This window comes from Molossus molossus, unplaced genomic scaffold (genome assembly GCF_014108415.1).
Source record: "Molossus molossus isolate mMolMol1 unplaced genomic scaffold, mMolMol1.p scaffold_m16_p_21, whole genome shotgun sequence".
NCBI classification, from domain to species: Eukaryota; Metazoa; Chordata; class Mammalia; order Chiroptera; family Molossidae; genus Molossus; species Molossus molossus.
Window position 1 is genome coordinate 10,615,534 of NW_023425357.1, and position 12,818 is coordinate 10,628,351.

At 53.1% G+C, this 12,818-nt stretch overlaps 1 protein-coding gene across 5 annotated transcripts in view; it reads left to right on the plus strand.

The window, feature by feature from the left end:
* Positions 1-12,818, plus strand: part of RYR1 (ryanodine receptor 1) — a 118,950-nt gene that overhangs the window by 7,886 nt on the left and 98,246 nt on the right. For all 5 annotated transcript variants that reach the window (XM_036276091.1, XM_036276092.1, XM_036276089.1 and 2 more), the window contains 15 exons: positions 24-98; positions 190-268; positions 602-714; positions 1,042-1,135; positions 3,018-3,111; positions 3,269-3,343; positions 3,791-3,947; positions 4,083-4,247; positions 6,093-6,214; positions 6,674-6,869; positions 10,613-10,748; positions 10,831-10,926; positions 11,010-11,128; positions 11,817-11,950; positions 12,443-12,684. In XM_036276091.1, the coding sequence (XP_036131984.1) occupies positions 24-98; positions 190-268; positions 602-714; positions 1,042-1,135; positions 3,018-3,111; positions 3,269-3,343; positions 3,791-3,947; positions 4,083-4,247; positions 6,093-6,214; positions 6,674-6,869; positions 10,613-10,748; positions 10,831-10,926; positions 11,010-11,128; positions 11,817-11,950; positions 12,443-12,684 (1,897 nt within the window). The remainder of the gene's footprint in view (positions 1-23; positions 99-189; positions 269-601; positions 715-1,041; positions 1,136-3,017; positions 3,112-3,268; positions 3,344-3,790; positions 3,948-4,082; positions 4,248-6,092; positions 6,215-6,673; positions 6,870-10,612; positions 10,749-10,830; positions 10,927-11,009; positions 11,129-11,816; positions 11,951-12,442; positions 12,685-12,818) is intronic.

The window sequence follows — 12,818 nt, forward strand, 5'->3', positions numbered from 1 at the left end:
GTACCCTCCCTCCCCCGCTGTAGTCGTCCCAGGGCGGGGGACACAGGACACTCCTGTATGGTCATGCCATCCTGCTCCGGCATGCACACAGCAGCATGGTGAGTGCATGGACGGGGGGCAAGGGCAGGGGGTGGGGGCAGGGAGCGCAGTGCCCGCCCGGAGGAGGCTGACCCCCCTCTACCACCCTAGTACCTGAGCTGCCTCACTACCTCCCGCTCCATGACGGACAAGCTGGCCTTCGACGTGGGACTGCAGGAGGACGCCACAGGTGGAGCAGCTGGGGGGCCTGCGCCGGACCGGGCAGGCAGCAGTAGGGGTGCAGGTCTACAGAACTACTGGGGCGGGCACGGGAACGCTCTGCGGGTAGCCATGGGCTTTGGGGCAGAGTCTGGGGATGCAAACGGACACATTTGGATGGGGAGACCTGGGAAGCTGGGGGAGCCACAGGCAGAGGGTCTGGGAGCAGGAATGGGCACCGTGAGCAGAGAGTTGGTGGCAGCAGCAGGAGAATCTGGGGTAGCAGGACGGGGAGGCTCAGGATGGGAAGACCTTGGGAAGAGCATTCCGGGCAGCCATCGTCCTGAGAGCCCTGCCCTCGCAGGAGAGGCCTGTTGGTGGACGATGCACCCAGCTTCCAAGCAGAGGTCCGAAGGGGAGAAGGTCCGCGTTGGGGATGACCTGATCCTCGTCAGTGTCTCCTCCGAGCGCTACCTGGTGAGCAATCCCACCGCGTCATGGCTACTACTGTCCCCGGGCTGGAGGCACACGGGGTCCGCCCCATCTCCGTCACTGGTTGGCCTGGTCTCTGACCCCAACATCCTGACTCCCAATTTGCGGTTGTCTGGCCTTTGACATCCAATTCCTGGTTTCTGACACCCCATCTCTTGACTCCATCCCGATTTTCTGACCTGTGACCTCTAATGTTCTGTCTCGCACCTGCCGGTTTCCCGGCGTCCACCTCTGGTGTTTGGCTTCGGCCTCGGGGACTACTGCCCACCCCACCCCCCACTGTCTCTGACCTCGCCTCCTGGTTGCCCTCAGCACCTGTCAACGGCCAGTGGCGAGCTCCAAGTTGATGCTTCCTTCATGCAGACACTGTGGAACATGAACCCCATCTCCTCCGGCTGTGAAGAGGGTGAGGGCCCCCATAATTCCAGCCCCTACACTGAGACCCCAACATAGACTTCCCACTTTGCCCCTCAGACATGCCCAAACAGAGCCTGCCTTGTTAGCTCAGACCCCAAACTATGACCCTCACACTTAGACCTCCAACTGACTCCAAATCCAGAACTCAGTATCAGATTCCTAAACTCGGATGCAAAATAGGGTCCCCAAAGCTGACATGTCAAACTGAGGCCCTGAAGGCCAGACCCCTAAACTCAGATCCAAGCTTAGAACATCAAATTTGGAATTTATTCTTCTCGTCCGCAGGACGACGCTCTAACCGCTGAGCCAACCGGCCAGGGCTTTTTTTTTTTTTGAATGTGGCTCTCTTTTAATTATTATTATTTTTTAATCCTCACCCGAGGACATTTTTCCATTTTTTGTTCAGATAGAGCGGGAGGGAGAGAGAGAGAAACATCGACGTGAAAGGGACACATCGAGTGGTTGCTACCCGCACAATCCAACCAGGGCCGGGGACAAACTGTAACCAAGGTACATGCCCTTAGCGAGAACCGAATCCGGGTCTCTCTGGACCGCAGGCCGACGCTCCAACTGCTGAGCCAAACCAACCAGGACTTTTTTATTTTTATCCTCACCCGAGGACATTTTGCATTTATCTTCAGATAGAGTGGGAGGAGGAGAGGGAGGAAGAGAGAGAGAGAAACATTGATGTTCCATCGAGTGGCTGCCACCCACACAGCCCCAACTCGGGCCGGGGACAAACTGCAACTGAGGTATGTGTCCTTAGCGGGAACCGAATCCAGGTCTCTCTTGGAGCTTATTCTTAACCCTAAGCCTCGGATGGCAAGCACAGACAGCAACCTCAGCCCCCAAATCCACACCCCAAAATTCAAACCCTGATCCCCAAACCAAATCCCCTAATTCAGACTCCAAACCTCAGCTTACCAATCTCAGACCTCCACCTGTATCCTCATATCTCCAAAATCATCTCCCCGATTCAGTCCCCATGCTAAGACCCCAAAGCATGGCCCCCAAACTTTGACTCCAACTCTCACACCCCAAACCTCAGAGCCCTAAGCCAGACCCACACTGAAACTCAAAGGACAGATCCCAGAACTGAGGCCTCAACCTCAGACCCACCAACTTCCAATCGCAAAGCTCAGATCTCTCCAAACTCAGACCCCAGAGCTCAGCTACCCCAAACCATAGACTAATCTCAGACCCCAACTTCAGCTCCTAGCCTCAGACCTTCAAAATCACACTAAAAGTTCAGACCCCAGCCCAGCCGGTGTGGCTCAGTGGTTGAGTGTTGACCCCTGCACTAAGAGGTTGCTGGTTCGATTCCCGGTCAGGGCACATGCCCAGGTTGTGGGCACGGTCCCCAGTGGGGGGCACACAGGAGGCAGCCAATTGATGTTCTCTCTCATCGATGTTTCTCTCTCTCTCCTTCTCCCTTCCTCTCTCTTTCAAAATCAATAAAGAAAAAAAAAATTCAATAAATAAATAAAAAACTACACCTCTAAATCCAAACCCCAAGTCAAGCCCTGGAATTCAGACCCCCATATCAGGGAACATGAACCCCAAACCTCTAACCCCAACCTCCAATATCCAAGCTCAGACCTCTAACCCCCCCCCCAAACTCAGCTCTGCACACCCAGACCCCCACACTTAGATCTCCAACCCCAGACTGCAGATCTCGTACCCCTATTTCAGGCCTCAAACTCAGCCTACATCTCAGACTAGACCCTGAAGCTCAGATCTTTAACTGCAGATCCCCAACCCAGCCCCCAGCCTCCCTCAGGGGAGAAGCAGGACCCTGGACTCCCCTTGGGCTCCCGGGCATGTCTGGGGTCCCAGCCCCACAGTGACCATCTTCCCTTGCTCTTCTCCAGGCTATGTGACCGGGGGCCATGTCCTCCGCCTCTTTCACGGGCACATGGATGAGTGTCTGACCATTTCCCCCGCTGACAGTGATGACCAGCGCAGGTCTGGGTGGGGGACAAGAGGGCATGGGGTCTCAGGGTGGGGGCAGGGGCAGTGCAAAGGTCAGGTGGGGAACCGGGGCCCTATGGGTGGGGTTAGGGATCAGATTCTGGGGAACTGGAACCTGAACCCCTGACCTCACTCTCTCCCGTGTCCCCAGACTTGTCCACTACGAAGGCGGAGCTGTGTGTACCCACGCCCGCTCCCTCTGGAGACTGGAGCCTCTGCGGATCAGGTGGGGATGAGCAGGGGAGGGGCTGGGGGCCTGGAAGGGGAGAGAGGGTCTTGAGGGAAGAACTGAGGAAGAGACTGGAGCGATTTGAGGGAAAATCTGGGGAGCCCAAGAGTGTGATGAAGTCCCCAGGGACCTACCTAGATGCCTGGAGGAAAAGGGGGTCTTGGGGGATGGTGGGGGTCCTGGGTGAACACGTGGGGAGTGGAGGGGTATAAAATGATGGGTCTGGGAAAATGGGGCACTAGAGACATCTGGGGAGCCTGGGAGAGCTGTGAGGGCTTAAGAGAGGATTAGGGTCCTGAAGGAGGACCGGGGTCCTAAGAAAGATCTGAGGAAGGTTTGGGGCATCCTGAAAGAGGGCCTGGGACTTGAGGAGGTTTGGACTAAGACTACGGTGTCCGTGGGGGGGTTGGGGGTCCTCTGACCCCCTTGCCTTCACTCTTACAGCTGGAGTGGGAGCCACCTTCGCTGGGGTCAGCCGCTCCGCATCCGCCATGTCACCACCGGGCGGTACCTGGCGCTCACTGACGACCAGGGTCTGGTGGTGGTGGACGCCAGCAAGGCCCACACCAAGGCCACCTCCTTCTGCTTCCGCATCTCCAAGGTCGGTGGGGTCAGGGTGCCCTCCTTCACCTGAAGCCCCAAATTCCACCTAAGCCCCCCACCTCTGAGGTCTCTCAGTGGGCTCCCCCATCAACTGCACAGCAGAGGGGCTGACCTCTGTCCCTTGCCCCTGCAGGAGAAGCTGGATATGGCCCCCAAGCGGGATGTGGAAGGCATGGGCCCCCCTGAGATCAAGTACGGGGAGTCACTGTGCTTCGTGCAGCATGTGGCCTCGAGCCTGTGGCTCACCTATGCCGCCCCGGACCCCAAGGCTCTGCGGCTCGGAGTGCTCAAGAAGAAGGTGGGCACCGGCTGGGGAGGAGCGAGGCTGGGGGTGTTCACGCTTGAGCCTGCAGGAGTTTCAGGATGGGACTGAGATAGACGCAGGCTGAGAGAGAAACCAAGGTTGAGAAAGACAGGAAAAAAGAAAGAGAAATATCTATTGTTAATAAATATGGAGAAAAAGAGACAGACATATTGATAGAGCCGGGGAAAGGCAGAGACAAAGAGATATGGAGACAGAAAAACAGAGAAAGACAGAAACAGAGAGATAGAGATGGAAAAGACAGAGAGCGACAAGCAAACTGAGAATGACATTCAACAAAACGATGAATACTCAAGCTGCTTTGAATGCATGTGTGGAAAAATCGGCCAGCTATACAGACCTGTTCCCTGCCCTCCCCGTGCTCGGAAATGGTGAATGAGTGGCCTTTAATGAAGTACATAGTTTTATAACTGGAGAGTGGGAAAGCTACTTTGGACAGAGGGAAGAACATGTGCAAAGGCCCTGAGGTTGGAAATAGGTTGGTTTGTTGCAATAATAGAAAGAAAATGCAGTTTGGCTGGAGCACAGTGAGCGAGGGGAGAGCAGAGGGATGAGATAAGGACAGAAAGGGGATGGGAGCAGATCATGCAGGGCTTTGTGGGTCATGGGGAGGGTCCTGGCTTTTGCCTTTACCTGGCATGAGGTAGAGCCGCAGAGTGTTTTGAGCAGACCGGGCTTCCATAGCTGCTTTGGGGAACAGATTATGTGTGAGTGTGTGGCAGAAGTGCAGAGCTGGAGTAGAAAGACCAGGGAGGAGATTGCTGGGAGGGTACAGGTGGTAGATGACAGAGGACAGAACCAAGGTGGGGACTGTGGAGTGGGGAAACACAGTGGATTCTGGTTGTATTTTGAGGGTTGAGCCAACAGGATTTTCTGGTAGATTGGATACCGGGGTGAGAAAAATGGGGGTTGGGAATGATTCTCACCCTGAGCAACCGAAATGGAAGTGCCATTAACCAAGTTGGGAACAGTCAAGTGACAGCTCAGGAGGACAGGGATCTAAAGTTTTACTCCCGGTGTCTATCACAGAGTTACGCAATAAAGACTTGCTGAGTGAATGAGTGGGAAGACCAGGAAGGCACCTGTTTGCAAAAAGAACAAGGCTTGTGGTTGGAAACCTGAGCGGAGGGTGATATTTACAGCCTCCAGACTAGAGGGGGCCCTGGGGAGGTCAGCTCAGGGCTGGCACTACTCTCAGAGGGTGTCAGACACTCTGTCTGGGACATGTTAAATTTGGGGTGCTACTGCAGAGCTCTGATGGGGGAATGTTAAGTCATTAGTACATATAAGTGGAGAGGATCTGGCCTAGAGACAGACAAGATAAGAGGGAGATAGAGGCCTGGCTGGTGTGGCTCAATGGTTGAGCGTCGACCCATGCTCCACGAGGTCACCGGTTTGATTCCTGGTCAGGGCACATTCCCAGGTTGTGGGCCCAATCCCCAGTGGGGGCGTGCAGGAGGTGGCCAATCAATGTTCTCCCTCATTGATGTCTCTCTCTCTCTCTCTCCCTTAAAAAAAAGAGAGAGAGAGATAAAGAGGGAGAGACAGAGAAAGAGAGAGAGAGAAGCAGAGACAGGGAAAATGAGACAAAGGTGTGCAATAGAGATGAGAGACAGATAAGAAGAGAGAGACAGAGACAGAGATGGACAGACAGAAACAAAGAGGGACAGAGACAGACAGAGACAGAGATGAAGGGGAAAAGAATGAAAGAGTCAGATGAAGAGGGATAGTAGGGGGGACTGGCAGAGAGATTTACTGGAGGAAGGGGCTAGAATCTGGGGAGCGTGGCCCCTCCTGACTTCTCTGTCCTCCCACTACCAGGCCATGCTGCACCAGGAAGGCCACATGGATGACGCGCTGTCACTGACCCGCTGCCAGCAGGAGGAGTCCCAGGCTGCCCGCATGATCTACAGCACCGCTGGTCTATACACCCAGTTCATCAAGTGAGCGACCTGCCCGCTCTGCCCCAGGGCCAGGGCACACCTTGCCCCTCGTGCTCCTGGCAGTCACGCACCTGACCCCATTAATCTCTGCCTCTGACATCCACACCCCTGCTAACATCCACATGACCACTAACCTCTAAAGTCTTGACCTTTACATGCTTGGCCCTGAATCTGACTTCGCATCCCTGGTGACCATCCTTCACACCCCTGACACCCAGACTCTTGCCCATGGACCTCCCCAGTGCTGACCCCTGCTTCCACTGCCCCTGTGCCTACACAGGCATGAGTCCTAGTTCCAGCTCTGCCCTCGGCCATGTGTGACCTCAGGCCAATGCCCTTGTCTCTCTGCGTATCAGTCTCCCTCTCTGTTAAATAGGTGTGTCTGTGGGAGTCCTGCGGGGACAGGGAGTGGGACGGTCAGCGCTCTGTCCCTGGCTGACAAGTGCGCGTTCCCCACAGGAGCCTGGACAGCTTCAGCGGGAAGCCGCGGGGCTCGGGCCCGCCGGCGGGCACAGCGCTGCCCATCGAGGGCGTCATCCTGAGCCTGCAAGACCTCATCGGCTACTTCGAGCCGCCCTCCGAGGAGCTGCAGCACGAGGAGAAGCAGAGCAAGCTGCGCAGCCTGCGCAACCGCCAGAGCCTCTTCCAGGAGGAGGTGAGCGCGGCTGCGAGGGGCGGAGTCTCCGCAGGGGCGGGGCCTGAGGCCAAGAGGCTGCCGGGGCGGAGTCTGTGCCGCAGGGGGCGGGGCCTGAGGCCAGGAGGCGGGGGTGAGAGGACAGACCCAGAGCGTGGCGTGGAGGTGGGGCGGGGTCAGAGGTGGGTCTTTGGGAGACTGGGACGGCAGTGTAGGGAGGGACCTCAGCTGGGGTCCGGGGCTAGGGGTTTGCGTGTTATGAGAGCTCAAGGGGAAGAGATGTAGGGTCTGAATGGGAAGGGCAGAGAGGAGTTGGAGGAGGGGGCTGGACAAATGTCGGGGTTCTGATATATGGTGATTAGGGTGCATGTTCATGCAAAGGCTTCCAGCTTGGTCTCCCTCCTCTCCAGGGGCTCCCAGTCTGATGGGGGAGGCAGACCCAGAATGATAATAGTAATAGTAACAATAAAAAAACTTATGCAGTAGAGTTAGTATATGCAAAGTGCTTAGAACAGTGCGAGTACATACACACCAGATGCTATATATAGTGTGAGTGGTTGTTAAAACTTGAACTTAGCCCTTACTGTGTAGTAAGAACGCTATGTACATGAGATTCTCTGATAACCCCACGGGGGACTGTAATTCCCATATCACAGATAAGTCGCTGCAGCACAACAAATATGCTGGGGGATATGGCTGTCAACAAAAGAGACAAAAATGCCTGTCCTGATGGAATTGACATGGGGAGGAAAAATGACTAATAAAATAAGAAAGTTACGCCCTGGCCAGGTGGCTCAGTCGGTTAGAGCATCATTCCGACATATGCCAAGGTTGTGGGTTCAATCCCCAGTCAGGAGGCACATACAAGAGTCAAGCAATAAATGCATAACTAAGTGGAACAACAAATCGATGTCTTTTTTCTCTCCTCTCAAATCAATCAATCAATCAATCAGTAAAATAAGGAACATCATCCCCTACACCAAAAGGTTGTGAGTTCGATCCCCGGGTCGAGGTGATGTTTCTCTCTCACATCAATGTTTCTCTCTCTCTCCTTCCCTCCCTCTCTAAAATCAATAAAAACATATCCTCAGGTGAGGATTATGAATAAATAAATAATTAATTAAAATAAGAAAATGATAAGGTATAAATGATAAGAGCGAAGGAGAAAAATAAAGCAGGGCAGCAGCAGGGAGTGCTGGGGGTGTCGCCATGTAAGGTAGAATGCTCAAGGAGGGTGACCTGGACGAAGGGAGGGAGCCCTGTGCACACCTCGGAGAAGGTGAAAGAGGCGACTAGTTAGTGGCAGAATCAGTCTATGTGACTTCAACCTGGTTATGCTCTGAACCACAATGCACTGCCTCTCTTACTAGTGATATGGGTCCTGGGAAGAAGGACAGTTGTCACAGCAGCACTATTTGTAACAGCCTAAAACTAGAAACAGCCCAACTGCCCACCACCACGAGAATGGACCCACAGATGTGTCGTATCCATAAACCAGATATGGATATACCTAGCAATGAGCAGGAACAAACTATAGCCAGATGCAACATTATTCTTGAATCTTAAACTATAACATTGAGCAAAAGAATCCATGTAAGCCCTGGCCGGTGTACTCAGTGGTCAGAGCGTCAGCCCTTGGACCAAGGAGTCGTGGGTTCAATTCCAGTCAAGGGCATGTACCTTGGTTGTGGTCTGTCCCCGACCCCACGCGTGGGAGGCCACCAATTCAATGTGTCTCTTGCTCATCGATATTTCTCTCTTTCTCCCCTTTCTTCCCACTCTATCTATCTGAAGATAAATGGAAAAATATTCTCGGGTGAGGATTAAAAAAAAAAAATCCATGTACGAAAGAATACTTGCTGTATATCCCAAGCTCAAATACAGGCAAAAGTCAATTAGAAAATTGAGGAAAGGATTTTCATAAAAGTCAGGACGATGGTTGATCCCTAGCAGAGAAGGTGTGTAAGCAGGAAGGGCATGCAGGCGACCTCTGGAGGGCTGGCGATGTTCCCTCTCTTGACCTGGGTCATGGTTCCACAAGTGCTCTTGATATTGGTCTGCTAAACCATATACTTTGATCTCTATTATTCAGATATTCTGTATTTGCAATTTGCCTACTTGCTAAGAATTTTTGTAACATCTGAATCAATACTAGATTATATCTGTGGCCCCGTGCAGAGTGGCAAACAACTTAAGTCATCTGACACACGTGTTACTGGCTGTGGCTGAACAAGGCAACACTCTGCTTTGTTTCCCTTTCTGTTTTAAATCCTCGCCTGAGGATGTTTTTTTAAAAATTGATTTTGAGAGAGAGAGAGAGGAAAGGAAAGGGAGAGAGAGAAAAAAAACATTAATTGGTTGCCTTCCTCATGCACCACCTCCTGGGATTGAACCCCACAACCTGTAGGTGCTTTGAACCCACAAGCTCACAACCTTTAGGTGCATTGAACCCACAACCCCACAACCTGTCATTGAACCCACAACCCCACAACCTGTAGGTGCATTGAACCACAACCCTACAACCTGTAGGTGCATTGAACCCACAACCCCACAACCTTTAGGGGCACAGGACGATGCTCCAACCAACCGAGCCACACTGGGCAGCGCACACTCTGTGTTCTTCTTTTTTTTTTTATCCTCATCCGAGGACATTTTTCCATTTTTTGTTCAGGTAGAGTGGGAGGGAGAGAGAGGAAGAGAGAGAGAGAGAGAAACATCGACATGAAAGGGACACATCGAGTGGCTGCCACCCACACAACCCAACCAGGGCCGGGGACAAACTGCAACCGAGGTACATGCCCTTAGCGGGAACCGAACCCGGGTCTCTCTGGACCGCAGGCCGACGCTCTAACCGCTGAGCCAAACCGGCCAGGGCCACTCTGTGTTCTTGTTTCAGCTCTCGTATTGTAAACAAATGTCCTTTTCTTCACCACATTTGGTACCACATTTTTTTGCATTTTTGTTGATTTTGCTGTTTAAAATGGCCCCTCGGTGTAGCGTTGAAGTGCTTGCTGTCTAGGGTCCTAAGCACAAGCAATCTGAGAGGTGCCTTACTGAGAAAATACGTGTTAGATAAACTTCATTCGGGTATGAGTTACAGTGCCGTTGGCTGTGAATTTAATGTTAATGAATAGACAATATTTATTAAATCAGTGTTTTTAAACAGAAATGCCCGTAAAACAAGAGTGTGTCTCGATTGATTGATGACATCATTGTGAGTAGATATTTAGAGGAACAGCCTTGTTTCCCCTGGGAGTTGTGGTTTGGGATTCGCTAACTCAATGTTCATGGGGACGGTACAGAACCTAAATATCACGAGTAACAATTGACTACCTAAGTTTTATGTGCTTTTCTGTATGTCATAATTTACAATAACAAAGACAAAAGATTACAATGTGAAGACAACAACAAAATCTCTCTGATGGTTAGTGTGGAGAATGAACTCAGCCAACTGGGACCAGGACCGGGGCACTTGGAAGGGAAAACAATAGAAAGAAAATAGGGGGGGGGGGAGGAGAAGCGCCAATTCTGCCCTGATGCTAATAAGGCTGCATCATGTTGGGGGCAGAGGCACAGAAGACTGATCTGGGGAGCAAAGGAGAGGAGGGTGCTGGGAATGAAGGGGGACACGGAACTACTGGTGCTGGTTTAGATCTGGGGGCTCCGTCGTGGTTGCTGAAGAAATGTAAATTAGTAAATCCAAGAAAGGCGAGGAAGGGAGGGCCTAGAACTCCTGTGGTGACCCCTTGCTTTCCCCACCTCAGGGGATGCTCTCCCTGGTCCTGAATTGCATTGACCGCCTGAACGTCTACACCACGGCTGCTCACTTCGCTGAATTTGCCGGGGAGGAGGCGGCAGAGTCCTGGAAAGAGATTGTGAACCTGCTCTATGAACTCCTGGGTAAACGGGCCTGGTTCTGACTTCCTCTAGAGCTCCCCAGGTCCCCAGGACTGCCGGGTCTAACCCCTCTCTCCACCCCCAGCCTCTCTGATCCGTGGCAATCGTACCAACTGTGCCCTCTTCTCCACCAACTTGGATTGGTTGGTCAGCAAGCTGGATCGGCTGGAAGCCTCATCTGGTAGGAGAGCCCACGGGAAGAGACGGGGTTTGGGGGAGGAGAGGGCCACAACCCCCTCACCTGTCACTCTGCCAACCTCGCAGGAATCCTGGAGGTGCTGTACTGTGTCCTGATTGAGAGTCCCGAGGTCCTGAACATCATCCAAGAAAACCACATCAAGTCCATCATCTCCCTCCTGGATAAACATGGGAGGAACCACAAGGTCAGCCCGTCACCCCTGACTCTCGTCCCCTCAACTCTGAACCCTGAGGCCAGGGCCCCAGAACTCTCCACTCCGCTCACTCCCCTCCCCCACCTCATCTCTCACCTGGACCCCTCTTCCAGGTGCTTCCATCTGAACACAAGGTCTTGAACTCTTGGTTCTTAAATTGGATTCGGGGCCATATTTAGACCTCTGAAATATTTTTTTTTATTTCCTATGATTTTCCAATTCTACAGTCTTTGGTGGGGTGCATATACACTCTCCCCTTTGCACAGGTCCCACCAGGCCCCCCTGCACAGATTTACATTGTCCTCCTGGCCCCCAAAGACACGAGTTTGCATCCCTACTGATCTCAACTCTCATCCTGACCCCTGTGCTCTCTCGCTAATCGGACCCATTCATTCTTTCCCTGGCCTCTGACCTCTAACCTCTTACTTCAGTCTCTCATTTCTTACATTGCTAATGCTTTAGCCCAACTCATTTGGCTCCTACCCTCACTGATCTTTCTCTTTGACCCTTGACCTTTCTCTATGATCCCTGATCTCCCACTTTCTCTACCTCCTCTCAGTCAAAACGCCCACCTCCTGTCCTGACACACCATCCTTTACTTCTGGTGTCCCACTCAGGGCCTCCCGTGGATCCCCTGCCCTGGTGCCCTTACACCCTGACCTCTGACCTTGACCTCCAGGTGCTGGACGTGCTGTGTTCCCTGTGTGTGTGTAATGGTGTGGCCGTGCGCTCCAATCAGGACCTCATTACCGAGAACTTGCTCCCTGGCCGGGAACTTCTGCTGCAGACAAACCTCATCAACTATGTCACCAGGTCTGACCCCTAACACCTGACCCTAGCCTGACCTCCCCCTGACTCAGAGACTCCGTGCCGTGTGGCTGCCCCTCCCTCTGTCTGCCACCCTGGATGTGACACCTGGTCCTCACAGCCACCTGCTCCTGCCCCGGCTCCCCAGGCTCCCTGGGTTCCCCACTCTCGTCCACTCTCCCTCTGCATTTCTGCCTCTGTCTGTGCTTTTCTCTCTCTGTTTCTGTCTCTCTGGTTCTGCTCCACATCTTTCTCCCTGTCTCTCCCGTCTCTCTCTTCTCCATCTGTCTTTGGTGTCTGTTTCTGTCTCTGCTTTTTCTCCCTTTGTCTCTGTTTCTTATTCTCTGCCTTCATGACTCTGGCTCTCTGTTTTTCCTGTGTATACACCTCTTTCTCTCTGTCTGTCTCTTTCTCTCCCTCTCCCTCCATCCCTGCAATCACCTGGCTGTCCTCTCCACCTCTCCCTCATCCCCGTCTCTTGTCCCATCTCTCCTGCAGCATCCGCCCCAACATCTATGTGGGCCGAGCAGAGGGCTCCACACAGTACGGCAAATGGTACTTTGAGGTGATGGTGGACGAAGTGACTCCATTCCTGACAGCTCAGGCCACCCACCTCCGGGTGGGCTGGGCCCTGACTGAGGGCTACAGCCCCTACCCCGGGGGTGGCGAGGGCTGGGGTGGCAACGGGGTTGGCGACGACCTCTATTCCTATGGCTTCGATGGGCTGCATCTCTGGACAGGTACCTGAACCCCTCTAGGAAATGACCAACCCTAACCATTGACCTTAGAGTCTCCAAGCCTCTCACCACACACCTCAGGGTTCTTGGGATCCTGACCCCCCAAAACAGGCCAACTTTTGATCCCAAACTCTTCA